At 37.9% G+C, this 25,677-nt stretch overlaps 1 protein-coding gene across 2 annotated transcripts in view; it reads left to right on the forward strand.

Annotated features, from left to right (window-relative positions):
* SMAP1 (small ArfGAP 1) overlaps positions 1-25,677 on the forward strand; it is a 92,743-nt gene that overhangs the window by 34,171 nt on the left and 32,895 nt on the right. Inside the window, exons 5-6 of one of the 2 annotated variants that reach the window (XM_040553528.1) lie at positions 8,244-8,321; positions 13,278-13,358. In XM_040553528.1, the coding sequence (XP_040409462.1) occupies positions 8,244-8,321; positions 13,278-13,358 (159 nt within the window). The remainder of the gene's footprint in view (positions 1-8,243; positions 8,322-13,277; positions 13,359-25,677) is intronic. The other variant, XM_040553529.1, reaches the window with a different exon arrangement.

The following is a 25,677-nucleotide window of genomic DNA, read 5'->3' on the forward strand; positions in this document are numbered from 1 at the left end:
GCACAGAGGTTTGGGAGATCAGGTTTGAAGCCATCCTATTTTCTAACAACAACAACAAAAGTAGCACCACTTTGATATAAAATCAAAAATTTAAACAAGCTTGTCTTTTGGTAGTTTTTGTTATATCCAATGCAAAGACCCTTATGCCATATGAGTAATAAGGAAAAGAAGCAGTGAGGACACTGTCGGTTGTGTATAAAGATGAGCGATGTAGGTATTAACACAAGTAATCTCTGCAGTTTTTAATGAAAGTATATAAGAGAAGAAACAGCACAACTTCTAAGAATGCCTGTGGAAACTACGATATTCAGGGTGGATGGTGAATCAACTTAAGCTCCCTCCAGATACTTTCAGTCTCAGAAATAATGAACTGGTACAACTTATTCCACTACATGTAGTGTGAATATATTATAATGTACTGATGATACTCAGAGAATAAAAAACAAAGTTCCTACATTTTAGAAAGGGTGTGAATTATGTATGCAGCAGAAGTTTTATGTAACTCCTAAGTTCATGGAAAGAAAAGAATAATGGGTCTACGTTTTCCATGCTTTAAGATGCTGTGTATAATTTAAGAGATTTGAAATCAGGCAACTGGATAAAATGTGATGTGAATTTAAAGAATGTGGTAACACATTTTCCAGAAAGTTATCTTAAAGGAGATTAGTGTTGTAAATTTATTATGGATTTAAAATATACCGCATGGGCAATTTAAGATGGAGAAATTGGGGCATGATAGAGTAGGTGAATGATTGCTTTATAGTACCAAGCATTGAGAAGCATTCAGAGTCATTGGCCTGGAGAGAGGTTACTGGTGGCTTAAAAACCAAAACAGCTCCGCTCCCAATATTACAAGAACCATAATCACAGAATCATTAAGGTTGGAAAAGACCTACAAGATCATCTGGTCCAACCATCCCCTTGTCACCAGTGTCACCCACTAAACCATGTCCCTAAGCACCACATCCAACCTTTCCTTAAACACCCCCAGGGATGGTGACCTACCACCTCCCTGGTGTTTTTAACAGTTTTCCGAAGGGGTCTATGAAAAATTTGTGAATGAAGTGATAGAAAGTACCTCTGAAATATGCTAATCAAGAGGAAGCACAAAAACACCATATGAGAATGACTTGAGGGCAGGCATAATAAAAGTAGGATAAAAACTATTTTGCAAGATCGTGCTGTTAGAACGAGTTAAATTACAGAATTGCGGAGTAGCTGTTTGCCTCAGTCATCATTGTTCCCCACCACTAGTTATTTATACAGATTGGTAAGATTTCTTCCCCCTCAATAGCTTTCAGTCAGCAGTCTCAACTCACTAAGCCTCTCCTTGTCTGAAAGATGCTCCAGTCCTTTAATCACCTTAGCAACTCTTGACTTGTTCCTGTCAGCCCATGTCTGTCTTATGCTGGGGAGCCCAGAACTGGACACGTTGCTGACACACGTCCAACTTGTTCACCAGGACCTCCGGGTCCTCTTCTGCAGAGCTGCTGGTGATGGACTGTCCCACTGTGTGGGTCATCAGTGAAAAAGTTCAGCAATACTGACCCCAGTGTCAACACCTGGGCATACAACTAGTGCCTGGCCTTGAGCCCAGCATTGCCGAGCAGTGGTTAGGCGAATTGGTTGGAGAGGCCAGGGTGTGGATTTTCTGTATGCAGCTGCATTCTCAGTAGTTGTCGTGTGCAGTGTCTCTTTTTCTCCATTTCCATAAGGAACCAAGTACTTTCGTTAGAGGAGTAGTTAACACAACAGGTGGATTGCCTAGCTACAATTTGCTGTGTCCATGTAGACAAAAATTCTGCCAAAGCTGAAATCGGTAGTGATTGAGTTGCCAGTTCAGTGTCAGTCATGAAAATGTAAATGATCCTGGTGTGCAGCAGAGCAGGCATTGCCACTTGGGAGGAAAAAAGGTTTTGTTGGGAAGCTCTCACTGAAGAGAGCTGTTTTCCCTGGAACAAATGCAGGAAACATCTGTTGGGTTGGACAGGGGAAATGGAGAGTGCTCCAGTAAGAGATTAAAAGCATCTGTTCTGTTCATCCTGTGTCAGCCTTTAGTCAAGCCGTGTTGACTCTCGTAACATCCCAAGAGGGTAGATACCTGAAGGAGAAGCTAAGGAACCTAAAAAAACATGGGCAACCATAGGTATGGATGCTCTTGAAGTTGGGGAAAAAAAATACGCATTTTGCACTGAAGTCAAATACTAATTAGAAACAAACAAACAAAAAATCCTCCCAGAACATTGAGTCATTGCATCTCTACTTGATGTAAATGTTATGAGTGTCTGTACTTCTGCACACGTACAGAAAGAACTACAGGCAGGTTTTGCACAAGCTTCACTGTATTCCTGAAATGAGATGTGAGCACTCTAAAGGAATGGAGGAGGGGTGAGCACGTTCAAAATAGTGACCGCACAGTAGTACTGGGTTCTTTGAAAAGCCAGCTACTGCTGTGTTTTGTGAAACGTGGGGCATTGCATCTGTTCTCTGTAGCGTCCAGCAGATAGAGCTCTGAATGGCAGAAATGTTTTACTGGCAAAAAGCCATAGCAGTTAGCCTAAGGAACTTCTGCAGAGATTCAGAGGTGTTATTAATAGTATGTTAGCATTCTTTATACTTCTTTTAAAGAGGCCTACTCTTGAAATACTAAAAAGTGGTAAGCAGTTGGTTGTGTGTGTGCATCTGCTAGGACTCCGTAATTGCTACCGCTTTGAAATTGTTTTTTTCAATGTGGTTGGAGATGTGCAGTAATAAAGACAATGAGAAACACACCTAGTAGCCAAACTTAAAACCTGCCAAATGAGCATGGAGTAGTCCTCTTGATTTAAGTTATTTCCATGTGTATTGTGTGCATTTAAAATGGCCACTCGAGGGCACCTTTGCATTTGGTTCAGCTGCTGACTTCCTGAATGTATTGACCTGGTTTGGTAACTGACTCACTTTTTAATATCTTGAATCTTCTGAATGACAGCATCATAAATGTCAGGTGTAATGGCAGCTTGTTATAGGTTTCTAAAGGTTTAACTTGAACTCACTAATAAAAAGTTAAATAGTAAAACACATTAGTTCAAGAGCGAGATTTTGGAAAAACTGAAACTAAAAGTGTATGAAAACTTTTAGTACTTTGATCTTAATGTCCGTAAGTGTTTGTATGACTGCTGCCTACCATCAGAAATATCTTAGTAAAAACTTAACCGAAGTAAAGTCATTCTTAGATTTTGTGCATGTTCTCTGATAGCTTCATTTCTTTTAACCTTGCTTTTTACTTGAAATTATATGTGGTGCTTAGACTGCAGCAAAGTCATAGGGCCAAGTACTGCTTGTACTGATGCTTTCACATTGAACTACTAACACAGTGTGTATTCGGTTAGTGCTACTACTAAGAAATACTGTAGAAGCTTTTAATGGAGAAAATAGGAAACAGGTAACCCCTTTCTGTGTAAGAAGGACAGGGAACTGGATTAATATTTTAAACTTGTAGATCCATGCTTTTCTGTTCTTTTTTTTATGAACAATAGAGGCTCTTACAGAGCATAGGTGAAAATGAAGTCTTACAGTACCTTTCCTTTACGCATGTATGCGTTTTCTGCACTGAATATTCGTAATGTTTTAAAAAGCACTGATGAGTTTCATTGCACAAAAGGATTGTTTTGGCTAATACCAGCTTTCTAAAAACTACTCCCAAAACAAACAATGGAAAGAGATTCAAGAATTGCTAAAATGAAATGGCTACAAGTCTTTCAGTCTCAAACTCGATGGAAATTTTATGATCTTAAGAGTATAAATGCAGAGACTTAATAAAGAGCTCCATACTTCACTATCTCTTTTAGGCAATTCTGAATTCACTTTTCAATCAAAAGGCCCAACTATTCTTAGGTTAAAAACTAAAATGAAATATTCAGATGCTAATTGTCAGTTTGTAATACATTTTTAATGCATATAGGCATGTCAGTTTTATTCTCTTTCCAGCAGCATGTATGGTTGGTTGTAGGGGTTGCCACTGGTTTTGTCTGGTGGTTTAAAGTGCCAATAATCAACTGTTGTTGACAGCTTTCCAGAGCAGAATGCTAGCATATGTTGTTGGAGTGTATCAGTGTGTGCTGCTTTACTTGAATTCTGGAAAACGGCTAGAAACAGCTTTTTGGTTTTTGATGTAGAAATTTAGATGAATTTATTGCTTTATACTTGTGGCCAAAAGTAGGGGAGGTTTTGGTCATTTGTCACCAAAGCCATTAAAGATAAATTTCACTCCTACCACCTACTTACTCAAATGTCTTTCTGTTGCATCTAAATTAAAAACAAAGATATTTTCCATTTTCCTGCTGTCTGCTCTTCAGACTTCGTAATCGGTGTCAGCATTGGCCTGTTTTTCTAGAAACTTTCTTTTTCGTTTCCAATGGAGTGTAAGAATTGAATTAAAACTGACAAATCAGAGAAGTGGTAACAGGATTATTGCTGTGGAATAGTGGTTTTGCAAACCACATTTTCGCCACTAAAAAGGGGGATGTCTGCTTGTAAACAACAGTATTTTAGGGACTTGAACTTGCTCTCAGTTGTAGAGCTGATCTTCCTTACTGATGTTTCTGATCACCCCCACAGAAACAAGCCATGGTTAAGAAAGGCTGATAAATGCCAAACAGAAAAGCATATATTACTTTGAGATGGGATTACGTAGTAGTGCTTTCCAGTGATCTCAATCTACTAAAAAGGTTTTAAAATTATTATTAAAAACCATGGTCGGCAATCCTGAGTGGTGATCAGCTATAAATATCTAAGGTGCATTTGGGGCTTTCAACTAATTACGGGCAGTCTGAGCGGCACAGCCTGCAGCACGCTGCGGAGCTGGGTGCACGTAGCTGTCGTGAGCGACGGGTTTGATCTGGGAGCTGGTCTGAACCTCGGCACTCACGCTGCTGGCCAGCCGACGGTATTAGCACAAACGTAGAAGTAGGTCACTGAGCAGATGCTTTTTCAGTTGCCATTTGTTAGTCAAATGAGCTTCGTTAGCTTGCCAACAAACTGGGACAGCTTCATGAGCTGCTTTATCACTGTAGTAGTTTTAAAAACAAGGATTTACTGGAACTGTAAGACAGCAACACGCAACTTGTCAGCGCTGTTCCTCGTCAGCATTTCATTTGTTCAGTGACTGATATGACCATCGCCAGCGGTGTGCCAGCAGTGCAGGCAGGATCTAGAAGCTCCTAATACTAACTTTGAGAGTGATAAAACATGCTTTTTTTGCAATAAAATCATCAGAATAGTGTTGTAGTTGTTTACAGATGATTTATGCTAACGAGAAGGATTATTTGATGAGGTTTTTGCTATACGTTATAATACGCACATCTGTGAAGTGTGCTGCGGTTTGAAAATAGGAGCATACCACAACCTTTCAAAGTAATAGCTGGGGGCCAGTACAAGGGAAAATAAAACCTGTGAGGTTCTGTTGAGATCTCAGAACATCAAGCAACTTCAGTGATTTGCAAAAATAGTGCATGTGCGTTAGTTTGAGTTAAAAATGAACATTTTGCAAGCTGGAAAACAAGTACTCGATGATTGAGGGGTTTCTTGTCTCTTTATGCTTGAAGACAGTAGTAGCAGCTTTTATGATGGCTTTGATACTAGTCAAAATTCAGAATCCCAAGATAATAAAATACCCTTACATTGCAGCATTATTACAATTCTTAGTTGTATTTGGTGCTCATTCCGGTATACAGACATGACCCAGTGAAACCAGCTAGGAGCATGATAGCTGGCACTGTCGGCGCTGATGCTAGCTGTCTCCTTGAGGCTCCTCTGCAGTCAGTGCCGTGCTGGGCTGCTCTTAGCTCAGGAGGGCTTGTTCAGCGTGAGCTGGCAACAGTAACAGGATGCTGCTGGTCCCTCAAGCATCCGTTTGTACCAGTGGCAAGTAATTCTACAGGCTTCTCTGGTACCCTGATAAGTCTACAGCGGACTGCATCAGTCTGTTTTAATGCTGTTTCATGTTTAGCTTTATCCAGCCACTCAGTTTGACTTCATTTTTTTTTTCATTCAGATTTCCTTATCTGGTGCAGCATGGTAGATAACAAATTTAACATGATGCAGTGATGACAGAAACTATTCAGCAGCCCAAACTCACACCATTACTTCCATTATATAAACTTAATCAGTTCTATACATTGTAAAGTGTTTTCTTTTAAAGATTATATTCAGTCATATACCTTTTGTATTCCTGCTCAGTCAAGTGTTTGCATATGTCAAGCGTGCTTTGAAGAGCTGGTATTTAGCCTGAAGTGAATGCAGAGTTGTGTATCTATAAATGCTTTGTCTGAGTATTTCTCAGCTTGTACATCCTGTTCCATATCACAGGATAGACTGCCACTGCTTGTCACTGTCTAGCTGCTTAGAACTTGCATGCCACTTCTCCATTACTTGATTGGCGAAGGTATAATTTCAGGCCGTTGTAGGATTACCCTATCCAAGGTTAGATGATCCCTTAAGTTATGAAGATGAAATACAGATTGAGAAGAGCTATTACAGAAGCACAGAAATGTGACACAGACAACTATAGTGCTGATTTCTCCCAACATCCAAATGCACTTCTGCTCATCTGGTTCTGTGGGGTGCGTAGCAGTGACCTGCTGTTCACCTGTGACAGCTGTCAAACTTAAATTCTCTAAAATCTGAAGAACACAAAATAATTTGAAAAAAGCAAAAATCCCACTTTATCCTTAGAAACCATATGTAAGATGTTCTGCTATCACAATTTCACGCATTTGCATTTAAGTGAAGTGTTGATGAGGAACACGTTATTAGAGCTCATTGTTTAGTGTATGTACCTACCTATTTTTCTGACGCCTTTATTTGGTTACGGTGCGGTGTAATTGGAATAAACAGGATCCCTGTGTTCCTATAGCAACTGAATGCTACAGTGTGGAACTGCTTTCTTGCAGCAGATGTATCCATAACTCTTCTGATAACCTGAGGATTTTAAAACAGTAAATTCAAAAAAGAGGACTCTTCCATGTCTCTGTAGGTTAAATCTGGTTTAAAACTGAACTTTTTAAAAAGCTTTCCTGAAACTACACCACCTTCCAGGTTAAGTATAGTTTGTGAAAAAACTGATTATATATACACTCTATGAATATCTAGATATGTGAGCTATGGTACTGGCAGGATTGTCTGTAGCAAATATGGAGTATGTAGATATATTTTTAATAAAAAAAAAAAAAAGCACTAAAAGGAAACTGAAAGCTACAGGATATAAAAACACTGTCATCTAAATTGGTTGTTTTGATCCAGCATAATGGCCTGCTCTGCAAGAGTTTCATTTACTTCTAAGTTTTCCCTGTAGATAGTAGAGATGATCCAAGACATTGTAGAACTAAGTGTCACCTTTATAGCTCTCAGGATCTACTACCTGCTTGGTAAAGGTAATTCAGTTGCATTTTTGTAGTAAGTGTAACAGAAAGATAATGTTTCCATTAAAGTGATCAACTATGCATAAAGAAGCAGAATAGGAAGATGTATGGAAATGCATTTAGAGAAATCCCATTTTCTTGAGCAAACTGCATCGCTTGCATATCTAACTTAAACCTTTTGGATCACTCTGCAAGTCTAGTAGTGTTTATAGCAAATTTATGTACTGGTTCCTAGGAAAGAAGCATCAACTGACTGGAAGGTCTGGCATCCTACCTCTAGGATGCTGTCTTATATTAAGCTGTTTACTCCTCTGGAGTGCTCTTAGAGGACAGTTAATTAGAACTTTAATTACTGAATAACTTTCAGAGTTATTTTGCATTGTTCATTGCCTCAGTAATTTTATTAAAAACAAGAACAAAGGCACTCTTTCTCTCCCCCTCCTCTGGGGACAGTATGCCTTCGTGCTTCAGGACATTAATATTTCAGGAGTCATGTTGGAAAAAATTGAAAAATGGATGAAACCTAATTATTTCTCATAGGCCTGTGATACGATCATATCCAGGTTCATTTGCTTATATGCTGTTCTAGTGAACCTCATTATGAGTCACTCGTTCCTACTTGATAGACCTCCTTTAGAAATTGTACTGATAAAATTTATGAAATTAAATGGAAATACTTTGTTTCTTTCTTTTGCTTTTTCTGTGTTGTATGTTTTTTCTATACTCTCAAAACTATTAAAAAAGAATGAAAATCATGTCTTAGCTGCCTCTGTTCCCCATCCACCCATTTCCCACCTATTCTTGCTTATTTTCCTTCTCATTTCTTTCCTTTATTTTGTACAGATATCCTCTTCTGATACTGCTCAACCTTTGACATCCTCTCCTTCTCTGCAACCTGCTGCTGAGAAGAGCAAAGCAGAGGTATATTGGGTTTTCTGGTGTAACTCTTGTCAGATTATCTAATCTGCTTCTTTGCACAAATGTTTGCATTGCTATAGGGTAATTTCAGTGAGCTAACTAGGTAATTTGAAATGTTAGTCATACTTCAGGCATTTAAAATACTTCTCTCCCCCCTTGCTTCCTGGGCTTGATAAATTAACTGATAGAGTGGGACAAAATATATGCATGAGTGATATGTGCTAACATTTACGTGTTGAAATTCAGATTTTACATGTTGAAATTCAGATTTTGCTCTGGTTTAGTGTCTCAGAGCTGTGTGGAATAACTTTTTCATTCGAAGCTAATGGGTATGAGTGACTTTTTCCTTTCTCCTCAGGAATAGTTCTTGATAACTTCTTTATATTAATTGTTTCAGAACCTAAATTATCAGTACTATTCCAGCCATTGACTTCGGTCTCCTTGGAGATGAGGGTCATGGAATTAATTCTGTATTTCTGTTAACTTATACTGTTTTAATATCCCTTCTAGTTGGGGTTTGTGTGTGTGTACTAAAGTTACATTTACTGCGTAGAAGGGCCTTTGAATTTTCACACACAAACAGGTAGGGGATGAAACATTTGCCAGAACTTCTGGTAAATGTTACAATTCATAACAATAATGAAATGCATAATTTTAAATGCAAATGTTAGGTTCTTTTGTGTACTTCATTCTAAATTGAGGCTGTATACAGTATATGAAAAAAGTTATGATGTAAATGTAAATCATGCATTTTTCTTCTAGATAAAGAAAATTTGGCCAGATGTCATAAATTATTTTAGTTCAGCTATATTTAACATTAATTAAAATTTAAGTTAGTGTCATGGACAAGACCACAAGCCTTAGGGAATGTGACATGCTTTTAAAGTTGTAGCAGGAATCTCAGTTGCCATTCTATAATTAAACTCACCTTTCATTTCTTAACCTCCTCTCGTGTATTCAAATTTAAAAGTTCCACTATGTAACTAGTATGCCATGTTGTTGGAAATGAATCTTGGGGAAAAATGAATGATTTTTGCTTAGAATTTAAGACCAGTACAAAGACAATTTCATGTTATGATCTTGATAGTGTCTTTTGACTAATTTTGCAAGTAATGAAACACTTGAGTTGAAGTTCTGGCATCAATACAGCCTCTGAGAAATGCTTTCATTTAGTCTGAATTCATTTTTATCTAACGGAGCTGAAGCAGAAAGCTTGCATATTGGACTTGTGAAGTGTGAAGATGGAGTTATGGGTTTTTAAGCCCTCAGTGAAAATGTACTTAGCAAAAATAGTCTCTGGGAATTGAGAGAGGTCCTGTGGGCTTTGTGAGGTATGGAGGTGGAAACGCCGGTGAACAGTTTGTCTTCACATCTTCAGTATGAAGAAGTCAGGAGTTCTATAAGGGCATTTCTTGTTTATATTTGGTCACCTTTATGGAGTGTTTGCCATGTGAAGCTTAATGCAAGCTTTCTTCTTTCCTGAAGTCTGAAAAATTAAAATTTTCTGATACTTCTTCCCCTGGAAGTGAAGTTTCTCTAACAAAATATATTTAAAAAATGTTAAAGTCAAACTGGAAATCAGGACATCTTGAAGAAGATCATATGCAAAAAAAACTTTCTCTGCTTTCACTTGACATATTCTAGTAAACTTATAGTACTATATTTGAAAAGTAAGTACTGCTATGATACTTTCAACAACCTTTTCCAAGAGGAGAAGAAACAAATAGCATCTAAGACATAAAAGAGCTTCCATAAGGGAGGAGATTAAGTGTACTTAAATTATTCAACTTGAGAAAGCAGGGAGGAAAGGGATAAAAGACTTTTGGAAAAAGAAATATATATTGCTCCAACAGTGTATTTGTGCACTATACATTATTGCAGTCACAGGATTTAGGGAGTCTTTAGAATGCAAGTTGGTACTGGAATGAGTAATGCAGTAATGAAGGGAAGATTAAGCTTTGTTTGAAAGGCATGGCTGTGCATTTGCAATCTTAGTTCAATAAACCTGCAAATCCCAGGTTATTATGATGGCTTCAACATAAAACACTGCTCTCAATACTTGTCCCAGTAAGTTTTTTCTTCTATACCTGACACTGCCACAGGTGAGGTGCAGCATTGGCTGGTCCTCTGGTTTGGACTGGTGTGCTCATTTTGTGTTTCTAATAGTTTATGTTGCTTGACTGACAGCTACCTGTGCTTAAAGTTGGTTTATGTGATAGTCTCACTTTTTAGGATCAGAGATTAAGTTAATACAAGATTAAATAATACACAGGGGTTACTTGGGTCATGAGGAACCTCTGTTGAATAACCTCAATCCATCTGGTAAATATAGTGAAGCTTTTGAAAACATTATTTGAAGTTGTGAAGACTGTGTGTTCTTTGAGTTCCTTAAAACCAAAATCCTAGTATTAGAGCTGTTTTATAGGGAACACCATTGGTGACTGCCAACCAGCTGGACCTCCATTCACTGCAGTGAATATATAGTTTGAAGCAATAGTTTGAAGGCTGCATTACACTTGAAAGCTTCCTGGTAACATCCTTGATCTGAGCCCTGGAGAGGCAGCAAACTTCTCCGTGAAGAGGGTCTGGCATGCAGATGGGAGCTTCCAGTCCCTTGAGAATGGAGTCATCTACAGCTACAACTCGCTGTCGTTTCTTCACGGCGCTGGTCTTGGTGCTGTGCTTGCTGTGAGGCCTTGGTTGATCTGACCTTGGAGGGAGAATTTGCATGGATGTCTCTTCTTCCCTCTTTTCATGTTCCTCGTTTGCTGCTCCCAGAGCCTTGTACCTCTTCGGTAGTGGAAACTGAGCAGGCAGACGGCTCCTCTTTCCACGCAGTAACTTGCTTCCACTCCTTGGTGTCCCTCAAGTTGCTGCCTTTATCCTGATGCAGATCAGATGGCAGGTTGGCACATGCATACCTGAGAAAGCAGAGTATGGCTCCATTGATCTATCACCTTCTCAGACTCCCAGATGCTTCCCAGTCTCCTCAGTTCTTCCTGAAGCTTGGCTGCCAGGCAGAGCAGTCCACCTACCCAGGCACACCTCCCATGTGCCCTCACCCTCCATCTCCGGGAGCAGCGCCAGGCCCACCCCACAGCCCCAGAGCTGGGTGGCCAGCATGTGGTGACATCTGCCACCGCCATTAGAAGTGACAGTGTCCTGCTGTTCTGAACCAAGACTGCTCAGTCTAAAAATCACAGCTAACACATCGTGTCAAAGCACACAGAGCACTGGCCTAAGAAGTCCACATCTTGTGTGTTACAAATGGTGCCTTTTTTTTTTTTATGCTGTTCTTCAGTCAGACCTGATCTATAAGAGTTTTGAGTTAATAAGTCAGCTATGATTTCTGTAGTGTCACTATGATCCTTTTAAAGGAAAGTGATCTCTTATGTTTTCTTTCTGGAACAACTTAATGTTTTATGACTCATGAAGTCTTTTATGTGGCTGAAGTCAACTTTTTATATTCAAGAGTATTATATTTCTATTTCTGATCTACTAGATCAGCTTTTAAAAATGGCTAACTCTCTGCAGAAGGTTACATGTATATTATCTTACTGTAGTTCTTTGGTCAGCTTGGAAACTGTTCTGAGAGAGGTTATCAGAGTTAGCAGAGTACTATCCACTCCCTCCATAGTAGATGCCACCAAATCCCCTTTCATTTCTACCCCACCTCACCACTTTATCTGTTGTCTACTGTGGTTTTTGTCGCGTTCCTTAAATGACAGAACAAAAGAACTACAAGCTTTCAGCTGAAGATTTCAGGGACTTCCCTCTCTAACTCAGACTTTATGGTGTCAGGTGTTGCTGAATCCAGCATAACCCAAAGTATGGTAGTTTCTATAAATTTATTAGTAATTGTTGGCTTTTCTTCCATGAAATTGTCTGATTGCCCACTCAACCCGTGTAAATTCCCAACAGCTGAATGACCTGCAGCAAGGAATTCCATGGCTTAAGTATAAAGTATGTAGAAAACAGTACCCTTTAGTTTTCATTTTGTTTTCAGTCTTGTTCTATGTTGCCTTTGTATGATAGCCCCATATTCTTATACTGGAACCCAGAAAGAAATTCCATGTTACTCTCTAAATGCATCCTCAAGATGATGAATCTGTGATAGTGTATTTTTGCTGTCTCCTTCTACCTTTTCTGCACTGAAATCAACTTATGTAGCTAACTCTAATAGGAAAGCTTTCTGTGCCATGAAAATTCTTGATGCCTTTGTCTTGAATGTTTTCTGGATCTTTCAGGAGCAACTTGCCTCCTGTAGGCAAGGAGATCTGCCTACTTGTATCTTTTGATAATTTTTTTCCATATTTCTGAAACAGAAACTCGAGGCAGGTTCTGATCTGTGAAATTATGGATGATGCAAGGAAAGTAATTCCTCCGATGCTATGAATTGTTGGTACTAGTCAAAGATGGCACACCTGTTTCTTTCTCTTCTTTGCATGGGACATCACTATTAGCGAGATGCTAGTGAGTAGTAAGGGGTAGTTGCAAAAACAAAGTTCTTGTGGAAAGGTTTCTTTACCAGGTTATGTAGAGAGGCTAAATCAGGTAAAAAGGAAGAAATAAGCTTTAGTTAGCTTTTTTTATTTTTTGGCAACTGTGGCCTTTCCACAACTGTTTTCTGTGGACAGTTAGAGATGTTTTTTCTTTCCATATCTCCTTGGCTCAGGAAAAAGCAACCATGATTCCTTTTTCTTTCTGCTTATACGCAGATGAAATGCAAATGAGAAGGCAAAATAGTATTTTCTTAAATTTGAAAAAAAAAAAAAAAAAAGATTTTTTTGGTAGTACTATTTGAACAAAAGATACTTCTGGAAGCAGAACAGATGAAAGCATAAACTCTGAATTGAAAGGGACCAGCTGAAGATCTTTGTTCTGTATGACCTGACATTCAGTATGTTTGCAAACGTATTGTTGTTGAGTACTAGCAAAATGCTTTTATTCATTTTTCAGAAGGAAAAAGAAAAAAAGAAAGAAGAGAAAAAGAGAGAGAAAGAATCAGAAAAAACATCAAAACAAGTAGCAGTTGAAAAGGTAAGAATATTTTATTTTCCTCAGTTACTTAAAAGTTACATGTAGGACGTGAGGATTTGAAAAAATGAAAATTTAAGTTGTAGAGAAAATAATACATATACACTTGCGCACACATGAATAGTTATCTAAATAACCCACATGAATGGTTTACTTAATGTTAGTACTCCTACTTGCATACAGACGTTGGTTGACCATTTGATGAGGAATGTGTTTGGTGGAGCAGGGAAGTGAGTTAGGATTTGTTCAGATTTAAGCTCAGATGATTAAGGTTTTTAACATGTGCCATGTTGCAGCTTTATTTGCAGCTTTATTGAGCACTATGTGATCATTTAATGCTATCTTTCTTAAATGAATCAATTTAAACAGGTGTATAATTATAAAATTGAATTTATAACTTCAGTCTAGGTAACTTGAAAACATTTGACAAAATGTGACAGACAAACCAGCTTAAGCTGCTTTTTTCAGCAGCTATATTAAAGCGTAACGAGCAGCTTTAGCAACATAGGCACGTTTAAAATTTCATGTACACTGATGTACACTGCAAGTAGAGTTAATATTAACAGAAATAGAAGGGATAACTTAAGTATTAGATACAACAGTTTCTTCTGAGACAAAAGTCCTCTGACCAATTAGGTGACTCCATTAGTGTGTTCTTATCTGCTCTGTAGTCCACAGAACACATTGGAGACTCCATTTGTCAGTTAATTTGCCAGTAGCGCTGTGTTACAACTATGAAAAATGTGTATTCATAAATTATAATTGCGGGTGTATTTCTAGTTCAGTTTTCTATTTTTGTTATTTTTTTCAATATATTTTATATTTATTTTGCATAACCAAAAATAAATACAAAAATATATGCATCTGTGGATGGGGAAAAAACCCTCCCCAATTTAAATATCTTTTTTTCTGGAGTTGTAAAGCAGTTTTGGAATAACAAAGCAAACTTGTTATGACAATGTGCGTCTTCAGTGAGCTAGTGGGAAAGGATATCCTTACACATATGGTAGGAGGTCAAAGCATGATTATGGATGGTAATACAAATATTAAAATTCTTGATTATTGAAATTTTATAAAAGTACAGTTTTTTTGCATCCACCCAAATTAAGTATTTTATTCTCATGATTAGAACAATATAATTCAGTTCTATGGGCTAAAAATATTGCTGTGGTTTCTAAGTGTTAACTTCTTAAAGCCTAGAGGTCTAGTGTTGGTTGGGGCGGGGGGGGGGAGTTGCTTTTGCAAGGGTTCCTCAACCTTGTCTCATCATGGCAAGGACTACTTAAGTGAGAAGAAAGGACAGCAGTGCACAGTTACAGCTGAGGGGTTACCAGTTAAATGGTTAAGCAGGAAAAAGAAGTATTTTGATTTTAAATGCTTGTGCTACAAAATGTGGCATTTTGTAAATACATCGGCGTTAGGTAATAGTGCTGTTGTAACAGCTGCAAAATGTTTGAACATGCAGTGCATTTTATTTTGTTATTAATGCAACAGCACTGGTTGCTCAAATGAAACTCATCTATGTGTCTCTTTGATTTAAAAGATTCTTTAAGCTGGGACTTTTCAAGGCTTTTAAGGATCGTTCAAAATACACTATTTTTAGATACCACTTGTAAATGTTACTTTAAAATTGCAGTCAGTTTCTAGAATCCAAGGGAAAGAGACCTATATTGAATGCTTGTGTTTCCATTGGAAAGTACTGGTGAGATAGAGGATCTGAAGATTTTTATTTATGTGTATAGTCATATATTGCTGTTTTTTCATGTGATTCTGCTTCAGGAGATCATAAACAATAACATTCTTCTTAGTTTGACTAATAATGATGGAATTTGTGTCCCGTTAAGACTGACTGTAGGGTATGTTAAATATTGCGTGTTGAATCAGTAGGAGGATGATGGAGTCTTGACCACAGTATGATATTCCCAGCAACCACCACAAGCAGCAGATGGCAGTTTATCCCAGTTCCGAGCTTTCTGAAGAAGGAAACAACTTAAGAATTCTTTGGACACTTCATATGTGCAGTCACTGGTCACCTTCATCAGGCATCATATACCTCAAGTGTAGATGTTCCAGGCTTGAAAAGTCAATAAAGTAAAAGCACGTAACCAAGCAATTGTCAGTTTTATAGGAATTTTGTTGATTAAGATGATTCAAGCAGTGGTTTAGCCATCCTATAGAAGAATCAATGAAGATTGCGGGGGCAGAGGGGGGAGGAGGAGGCTTTAAGCTAGCAAAAAGTAGGAAATGAAGCTATTAAGAAAACTTCAGATAATTTCCAAAAGTGATGTATTTCTATGAGTCTTAAGTTCCTAGTATCATTTTTGTATCTTATACTGAGTTCAAGTTTGTTAGCTTTGGAAATGAGTTTTTAAAAAACCAAAAACTTGAAGAAAAAAAAAAAAGGCAAAATGTTCCCATTCAGTGCTTATGTTCTGGTCTCTGCATCAAAGAACCAACTAATCTGCTCCTATGGTTGCATATAAGAGTCTTTCACTGGTGACTAACTGATCTTTAGTCTTTCACAAGCTGAGTGTCTAGCCCTATTTCTCTGGCATTTTCACATACTGCTGAAAGCTTGTAACATGGGTTTAGTAAACTACATTATTTCAATATTGTATTAATGCATCAGGTAATTAGGAATTTCTTCAAGGTCCAAATGAGGTCTACTGCAGAACAGTGAGTAGCAAGGATGCTTGGCTTTGACTCAATTTTCTGGGCCGTTCCATTTTCTGTGACAAAATGGCTGGGTAATTTCTATTTTAACAAGATCTTACTAAGTCAGCTGCAGAATGAGTCTAGCCCAGTGGTTAGTGTTTTATTGGGAGTAGCCAACACTATGATGTTCCACATCAGGTCCTGTAGTTTCTTAAAAATCATGATATTGCCAAACTACTGGCAGTCGTAATGATTTATTTTCAGTCTAATTGAGATCTACCTCATGAAATCTTACAATGGAATAGTAATGTTGTCAGCTTTGCTGTTATTAATTATAGCTTCTGGTGCTTCATAAAGCCTGGTCTAGTAGTCTGACATTTTTTCATGTTGGTAATAGGCTGACAGTGGTCAGAAAAGACAGGGAGTTAGCTTTCCTCTTAAGTGCTCATTTGATCCTGTAGTACTGTGTACGTGTTGATCACGGGTCTCAGTTGATAAAACTTCTTATTCCTATATAGCAAACTTTGTGTAACCAGTAGATATCAAAGTTTATATTGAAGGCTTAATTGATTCAGCAGTATTTTGAGACTTTCTAAAGATGATGTTTAAGACTTGCCATAATATAACTAAGCTACCAATACAAACTACAGTGTTCAGTGTCAATACTCTTCAGTTTCTCCAGGAAAACTGTATAATAATTGGAATACTAGACGTTCAGTCAGAAAACTAGAATTTTATATTTGGTTTTAGAATTTCTAATATGGGCTGAATATTTCAAATAGGGCTGGTATGGTAATCTGTCTGGATTCAAATTTGTCTTTTAAAGCAAATTAATCAGTAAAATAAGTATTTCTGTGATGTTAAAATTGTACTCTAAGGGGTTTATTGCCTTTGTTAGATCATCTTTACAAAGGTTTGAAAAACAATTTTTTGGGACGTTGCTACTTGGACAGTTAAAATATGATTATTGGCACGCCTCAGGGAAATGAAAGTAAAGTATGGGTAAATGTTAGTCCTTTTAGACTTTTAAGTATCTTTAGCTTTAAGAGGGTGCCTTCCAAGAACAAATCATGTTAATTTTCAATGAAATATTATTTCCATGGTTTAAGCTAGTAATCGAGAGCTAGAGCTTCTAATATCACAGAAGACATGCATACAGTTTTAAATGGGAAGTTACAAGTGACTTGAAGGCCTCAGGAGCTGTAACTATTGGCAGATATATTGGCAGTCAGAGGAGATGGGTGCTACTTTGCCAGCACACTCATTTCACAAATCCATATCCGGATTTTAAATAAAGCAGTTACAAAATTAAAGGGAAGTAATAATTCTGTATAAGGGTGGGCAGAGAAATGGAGCATGAGGAATAAAGCTCTTGAATTTCTAACTTTAATGAGGAACAGGAAATAAAATCTCTCATTTTGTGTGAAATTGCGAACTTCCTTGAACACAATAAATAACCATCTAGTAAGTATAAAGGGACATACTTTAGGAGTAAGGGACTACTGAAGGAATACTCTTCAGAAATCTGGCAGCTTATTCTAGGAGCAGTTGACCTAATGATGCCTGGACTCTCTGGGGATATTCTTGTATCCTGTTTTCCTTTCATTCACTGCCAACTGATTTTGCTCAGAATGATCAAGGTGACGCTTTAGAAGTAGAACTACTTGTCACGTTATTCTCTCAGTATTCAGTAACTCACATTTTTAGTGTCTCCCAGAAAGGTCTTCTGGCATTCATCAATTTTCAGCTTAAAGTCTTTCATTAATGTCTTTTTTGAAGCTGGCAGGGACCAAATTCTGCCATCTCCAGCACTCCAACACCGCTCTTTCAGAGAATGCCCTTGTCTCTTAGAAACCCAGGGTACTTCTTCCCCTTCTCCTTGTGCCATTTCCACAGTTACAGTCTTCAAGTTTCTTTTTTTTCCTCATACTTTAAATAACCTTCCCTTTACAGTTGCTTTGAGAAGAGATTGTAAGAAAACTGCTGGAACAAGCACTATGCAGTTATTCTTGACGTGAAAACTGGGGACTGATCACGTGGAGCTGAGATGTCCAGCCAAAGCCCAGCTTGTTTGCGAGCAACAGAAATACCAATATAAATAGCAATATAAAATATATTGAATTGCAGGAATAAATAAATGGGGCTACTCATGTGTTTCATAATGTTTCTTAAGGGCCAACAGCAAGAGTAATAGCACAAGAGAGACTGTCATGCACTGAAGGAAATTTTTAGATGTTTTGTAAATGCAATTATGACTAAGATTTTAAATTAGCTTAAAATCTGATGCTTTAAGAGCCAGTTTGTGATGAGAAGGAAGAAAGTCTGTAGTCTGCCACTAGTCCTACGTATTTCACTGATGGTAATGCGTGAAAATTTTTAATTTCTTTGAGAAAAAACAGCTAAGCTTTCAGTAGTCATCTTTTAAGCTTCATAGTCCTGCCCACCCTTTCATCAGCTGCTGAGTAGCTTTCCTTTCTTATTAATTAGTCCATTGCACAGTCAAAGTACGTGAACTTTCCTAAATCAGCCACAATTTTTTGTTTTCCTTTTATGCCAAAGCTGATTGAACTAGTTCTTAGTTGGGGATCAAAACACTGAACTCCTTTTTATTTCTAGTATTTCTACTGAGAAGGACTTCTTCATCCTCAGGAAATAGAATGTGTTCATTTTAGTCATTTGGTAAATTTGAGAAGAATACCTAGCCTAAGTATTCTACTAGTGCGTAAGGGAGCTACCAAAGCCTCATTAGTAGTTTTTGGAACTAAAACTTAAATTGTACATTCCTTTTGTGTAGCGCCTCCGCTTGTAGCACAAAGGAGCACTTGAGGTAAGTTCCATGGTGCTGCTTCAAGCAGTGTGCACCCCATCCATCTTGTACCTGTGTCCACTGAAAGGAGGGATGGGGTACAATACAACCTGGTCATTAAAGCTGCACAGAGTGGAGTCAGGAAGTTGGTGTTTGAGGATAATCAAATGGAATCTGATCTCTACAGAACGGACAGGAAACTCTTCGCACATTTGGCAGGACTTCTAATAAGTGAGGCTACAAATACTAATAAGTATTAAGGATATAATACTTCATTTAGTAAAGGTACTTGTGTTGCACAATACTTGAATTAGAACAGAGAACTTGGATTGAGTTTTATGAATGAGACCTCCTGAATATCAGAGTGACTAACACAATTGTATTTTTTTTTCCAAAACATGCATTATATATCCATCTGCAGTACAAATTCAGACAAAAATAGGCATAACCAGGCATGATGTCTTGTAGTTCAAGAGCTTCCAAAGTAAGGAAGAGAAAATCCATGTGCCTAGAACATTCAGATTTTTGTGGGGTTCAACTTTTTATAGAGATTTAATTTTTAAATGAAGGAAATCTGATGTGCTTGAGTGCTAGCAATCTAGAATTTAGCCAGTAGTGATCTGTAAAACCATCCCTGGAAAACTTGACAAGTATTTCTGGTATCCAAAATTACAAAGTTCAGCTAAGTCCATGGCACTGAGTGATTTGAAAGTGCTTGGATTCGGCACAGTATAGCTTTTTATGGTGTTTATTTTAAAGACTTTGCATCAGTTGAAGGCTTTCATGAAAACATTGTGATGGTTTCTCTGTAAAATACTGCATATTGAGGGTTGTAACCTGATTTTTTGAAAATGGGCTCTGTGAAGACAGATTTTGTTCTGTTTGGACAGTAAAGTTAAATAGTTAGGATGTAAAGAACAAGGTGGTTTTTTTGTCTTCACCAACTACCTGTGCTTTTGCAAACTAATAATGATATTCAGAGTTAAGAACTTTTTTATTCTCATGAACATACCAGGATGAATGTTTCTAAAGGACTGCAGCAGTTAACTTGATTAACTGAAGTACTGTTTGACACTAAGTTTAATTTCTTTTATTATGCTGCATTTTGAGTTTGAAATTGGCTCTTATGTATAGCGTTGAGATAAGTGACAGGAATGGGTCAGTTGGAGGCTGTCTTTTAGTGGCAGTCAATCAAACTCTATTTTTCTTCCCCAAGGTGAGGGCTAAATTGCCAGCTTAATCTCAGCAGTAAGAGTAAGCTGCTGCCTCTGTCCAGGTAGGACCAACTTGCACCAGATGGCCAGTGTTATGGAGGTAGTGACAAGTTTATTTGCACTTTAAAAGTGCTAGCAAACCCCTCAAGCAGAAGTGGAGGCATATCATATTAGCAGCTTTTCCACTTCATATAGCAGAAACGGTGTCAAATATTCTTTCGCTGAAGAGGAAGAACTTACTGTAGTTTTTTGTGTTGTCCCCTCACCCTCCAAAGACAGGTAAAACTCCCACAATAATCAATCCATCCAGGCAAGTGAGGCAAGAGCAATATTAGTCCCCGTTGGCTGGAAGAATGAAAACTTGCTAAAGTTTTGGTCTCCGCTTAAACACCAGTTTGATGGAGGTGATATACTTAGGTGTTTACTTTTAAGCTGCAGGAGTATCTTTGACTTGATGGATATTGACCTGAACGATAAAATGTAAATGCAGAATTAAATCATTGATATTGTAAATGTTTTCTTGATTATGATATGATTGATGAGCTCTGCTAAATCACTTGAATAGTTATTCATGTTCTCCTAGCCCTATAACCACAATTTTGCCTTCCTGAATGATTTCATTTTTAATGTTTTTTCTTTGTAATCTTACATAAAATGTTAATATATAAGCAATTGAGTGTTTATCAGAGGAACAGAGAAATAAACAGGTTTTGCACTATGACTGTATAGTCTCTTTTATATACTTAGTGCTTGTGCTCACAAAATTCAAACAAAGTAGATTTGATTTAAAGCTCAGGAGTCAGGAGTAAGTGGTAAGACATAGGACAACCTGTTTCCCTTCCTCCTACTTCCACAAAGGGTGAAGAGTTTTCAGGCTTGTTCTGTTTTCTATGCTTGTTCTGCATTTTATGGACTTGTGCAGACTGGTTTTATATTTCTAATCATACCTTTCCAGTGTTTTGGAACAGACCAGATTATTTTTGAGTTGTTTTGTTGCTTCTGTTGAATGGTTTACAACATGATTCTTCTTCCCAAAGCTGTGCAATTCATTTTTTTTGTGCAGGGAACAAAGGATTACTTGTGTTTAAGGATTGCTTTGAAAAATAGTCTTTATTTCACAGAAGTAGTCTGTCATGGGTATTATTATTTATTAAGAGTTGTAGCCAAAGATATTAAGAAATAAATATTGTAGGTAGAAGCAATTGAAAGAAAGCCTTGTTTTGTCATACGGGGGCTGGGAGGGGAAGGACATTTGTGGTTTTTTTTTTTAGTTTTGGAAAAAGAGTCAACCATAGGTATCACATTTTTTCTCTTCAGTGCAGCGTGCTTTCTCTGTATCTGCTTGATTCTCTCAACTCTGCTCTGTGGCATAACATTGTTTTCATGTTATTTCTAAATAAATGGAATCTTAAAACTATGAAAACAAGCTTGGGTTTTGGCCGCTTTGGTTAAATTTGCCTTTGTTTAATTTTCTACACTATTTTTAACCAAAAGGTATTCCTAAGTGTGCTTCGTTTTAGTTGATCCTCAGTTGTTTTTCCTGTATACAGAGTCAAAACCTAAAACAGACATGGTTTTGGGGTTGATAATACGTATTAACAGGTGTCATTTTCAGGTTTCTCCTGCTTGCTTGTGATAAGCTTCATCTTTTTTCTGTATAACCTTGAGACATTTAGGAAGGCAACTCATGCACAATTGCTGGAATATGTTATACTGCAACCTTCACTTTTATGCATCAATTCTAAATTGGAATAAGTGCTGAGGTACATTAGTCCTACTTTTAGTCTGTTGACATGATTTTACATATAAAAATCTGCATATTTATGTTTAGCAAAAAGAAGAGCGTGCACTTAAATTAGCTTGAACTAAATTAGCCTTATTCAGAGATGGACACTATCTTTAGATTAAAAGCATCTATAGGACCAAGTCATACCCATTTTGAGGCATTTGAACCGTAGGAGCATGCATGATTGAAAGCGCAAATACGCAATCTCATATAAAGCATATTATAAAAATTACAGTACTAGTTAAATTGTGTACAATCGATCACATGTGCAAGAACAAAGAAGTATGACGCTTTTACAGAAGTGGTACTGACATGCAGAATTGAACATAAAGAAGGGGAAGGATTGGATGAGATATGAAGTTGAGAACAGGAAAAAAATAAAGAATGATGTTCAAAATAATAATCTTACCTTGTTTTGTATAATAGGCTTCCTTTGTTTTTCTAACATAATTCAAGTATTGGCTCATGAGCAAAGCAGCCAAGTGTCTTTGTGTTTGTTTTCATTTTACTGTGCTTAGGCTAGGAGAATGTGCTTAAAATCCTCAGGGGAGATACCTTACTCTAGTGTAAGGCATAGACAGGGCCTTTAGATAGGGCAACTGGGTAGCAGGAAGAGCTGTTAGATGTGTAAATCTTACTTAAGAGTTGTCCTGGTTTCAGTTAGGACAGAGTTAATTTTCCTCCTAGTAGCTGGCAGGGTGCTATGTTTTGGATTAGGATGAGAAGAGCGCTGATAACATGCTGATGTTTTAATTGTTGTAGAGCAGTGCTTACACCAAGCCAAGGACTTTTCAGCCTCTCTCTGTCCTGCTAGCGAGCAGGCTAGGGATGCAGCAGAAGCTGGGAGGGGACAGACCCAGGACAGCTGACCCAAACTGGCCAAAGGGGTATTCCATACCATCTGACGTCATGCTGAACAATATATAGGGGTGGCTAGCCGGGGTGGGGGTGTGGCCGGCTGCTCGGGGATAGGCTGGGCATCGGTCAACGGGTGGTGAGCAATTGCATTGTGCATCACTTATTTCGTACACATTATTACTATTAATACTATTATTATTATTATTATTGTTGTTATTCTTTTCCCTGTCTTAATAAACTGTCTTTATCTCAACTCACAGGCTTCACTTTCCCGTTTCTCTCCCCCATCCCGGAGAGGGAGGGGGGAGGGTGAGCGAACGGCTGTGTGGTGTTTGACTGCCAGCCGGGCTAAACCACAACAAGAGTAAAAATGGTAACCTATTTTTTATAAAAATTTTAGATGCCACTGGCAATGTTAAAACCTCCAATGTAAGCTTTAGCTATTAATATGATTTTTAAAAGTATGTTGTAAGAGGTTTCAACAAGAAGTTAACAAACACTGTAGTGAAATTTTCAGAGCCTTTCAGTTCAGGTTAACAGTCGACGTAGGTATGGATTGTGCAGCTTTTTATTAAAAGGAAAGAAGGCTGTTCAGATTGAATTTAGTATGTTTTGGTAGTTGCTCGTGGCAGTAGAACAATTGCATAAAAATCTTTATGGTTCTGGCATTAATCTTGTTACCTAATTATGTCTTCACACTCTTCACTTAAAGGTATTTGAAGATATCACTCTAGCTGTGATAGAGATACAAGCAAGACAAGGTACAGGGCGGGATCTTTTAATGCAATTTGAAGGAAATGGACACGCTTCTTCTAGAAAATTTTGCGAGTTGGAAGTGTGGTACAAAGTTAAGTTGCCAGTTATCTGGTTGTTCCGATAACTAGAGTCTCTTTAATGCTAAATTGCTAATATGTCAACACTGTTAACCGATCTACAATCAGTTGCCTCCTGTCTCTGTTGCCAAAAGGGTTGCAAGTGGATGAATTCATCTTTGTCTTACCTGAAATTTTTCCTTTATAAACTTGGCACCTGCAGCTAGAAAATAGGGCAGTTCTGTGGTTTGTCCCCATGCTAGTTGTCAGGGTACTGTTGCGAAATAAATCTGTAGCACATCTTTGCTCAGCAAGCATGGTATCTCCCAGCTTGAGGGTATTGTAGATCACGTCACAGTAAGTTACTGCAGACTTGGCTGCTAGGCAAATAGTGCATTTTACACTGTGAGTAGCATGGGTAACTTCTGCTCAAGATAACCTATGGATTTTGTCTTATGTACTTAAATCCTCAGTTTACACAGTATGTACACATCAAATACATTTTTTCTTCATTTAGAAACAGACTAAGTGGTGTACAAGAAATTGATTTGGTTGAATCTGAGCATAAGTATTGAAATGGCTGCACAAATAAGCAAATTGGAGTCCTTGTAACATCGCTTTGAAGGGTCAGTTGTAAAAGTTCAGAATCCCTTGAAGCTATGAATCTAAAGTTTTAGTGATCCTAACATTTAGTAGGGATGCTTTAAAACATTCATTTTCAGAATACCCAGAAACTTCATATAGGTTCATATTATTTAAACTGGAGGAATAAAAGCAGAAAAAATTTTGATCCATTTGCAGTACAGATGTAGACTGCGAGACTGGATTGCAGTTTAGTAGGTGTTAAAAAATTACAGTGATATGAAGGGCGAAGAGAAAGAAAATAGTTTATTCAAGTAGAGCGAAATCCATTTTGGTATTGTGATAGGTTAAAATTAACTAGCTTCTAAAATAATTGTTTCAAAGTGGTTAAATTTGAAATGAGAACAAAACAGGGAAAAAAAGTGGCAGGAAAAACTAGTGCATTGTCATAGACATGAAAAGTTAATGATGCTTAAATATTTATTAAACACTTCTTATGGGATGCAGAGAGAAAAGAATGTGGGGATTGGGCAGCGGGGATTGGGGTTGTGAGAAGTTAATTATACAATTAACGTGCAATTAGGTGACAGGTTAATTATGCAATTAGGTGACAAGACCAAAAGCAGGGAAATGAAGGAATCAAGGTGAATAGGGGTGGATCAAGCATGAGGAAACCCAGGGAGAAAGGGATATAAAGGGCCACTCACATGGATGCAGGTTGCTGGGCACTATGCTTGTCTGAGCCCTGCAGACAAGCAGGATCGAGGATCACTGCAGGCTACACTGCGTTTGTATCAACTTCTGTTTGCAACCATGAGATTCCCTCTTCTGTACCTGTGTGAACGCTAGCAAACCTTAAGTTGGACTACCAGACAAGTAGGATAAGAGGTTAGTGTTGGACACTGGAAAGACTGCAGGTCAGATGAGCCTAAGGGTCAGCAACTGGGGAGACCAGTATCCAGAAGTCAACTGTTGCAAAGGCAGCATGTCTAAGACCAGCTACTGGAGACACCCATAGCATGCTCACACAGGCAGGTGTGTAAGAGCTAGCAAACTTCAAGCTGAGTTAGCCAGTGAGCAGGAAACCAGCATCTGGAAAGATGCAAGGTCTGAGCTGGGGACTGGCTGCAGGTGTAGGGTCCTGATAACAGATTAACCTCAGTTCCATGCAAAAAGCATTTTCCAGCAGAAAAGCACTTCTGTTGTAGCCAAGGAAAAGAATGAAAACCATGTATTCACAAATAGGGATGGAAAGCAAGGTTCCTATTAGATCGTTTTTTCCCTATGTCACAGTCAAGTGCTGTGCCCACAGCAGCTTACTCTTGGCTGGAGGTCTGTAAACAAGGAATTACAAATATATAGATATGTTTGGGTGAACATGATATAACATCAGTATGACTAAAGGTTTTTAGAAGGAAAGTTATTAAAAAAAAAAAAAGATTGGAAAAACAGTTGAATCGTTTCCAGGATACATTTACAAAACATAATACAGTGCCACATGGCTATGAACGAGCTGAGGAACTGGAGCTAATACAGCTGTATTACTGTAATATTGTCCAGGCTAATTATACAGGCTCTGTATAAGCAGGGTTGAAATACTTTTAACAGA

This window comes from Cygnus olor, chromosome 3 (assembly GCF_009769625.2).
Source record: "Cygnus olor isolate bCygOlo1 chromosome 3, bCygOlo1.pri.v2, whole genome shotgun sequence".
Lineage (NCBI taxonomy): Eukaryota > Metazoa > Chordata > Aves > Anseriformes > Anatidae > Cygnus > Cygnus olor.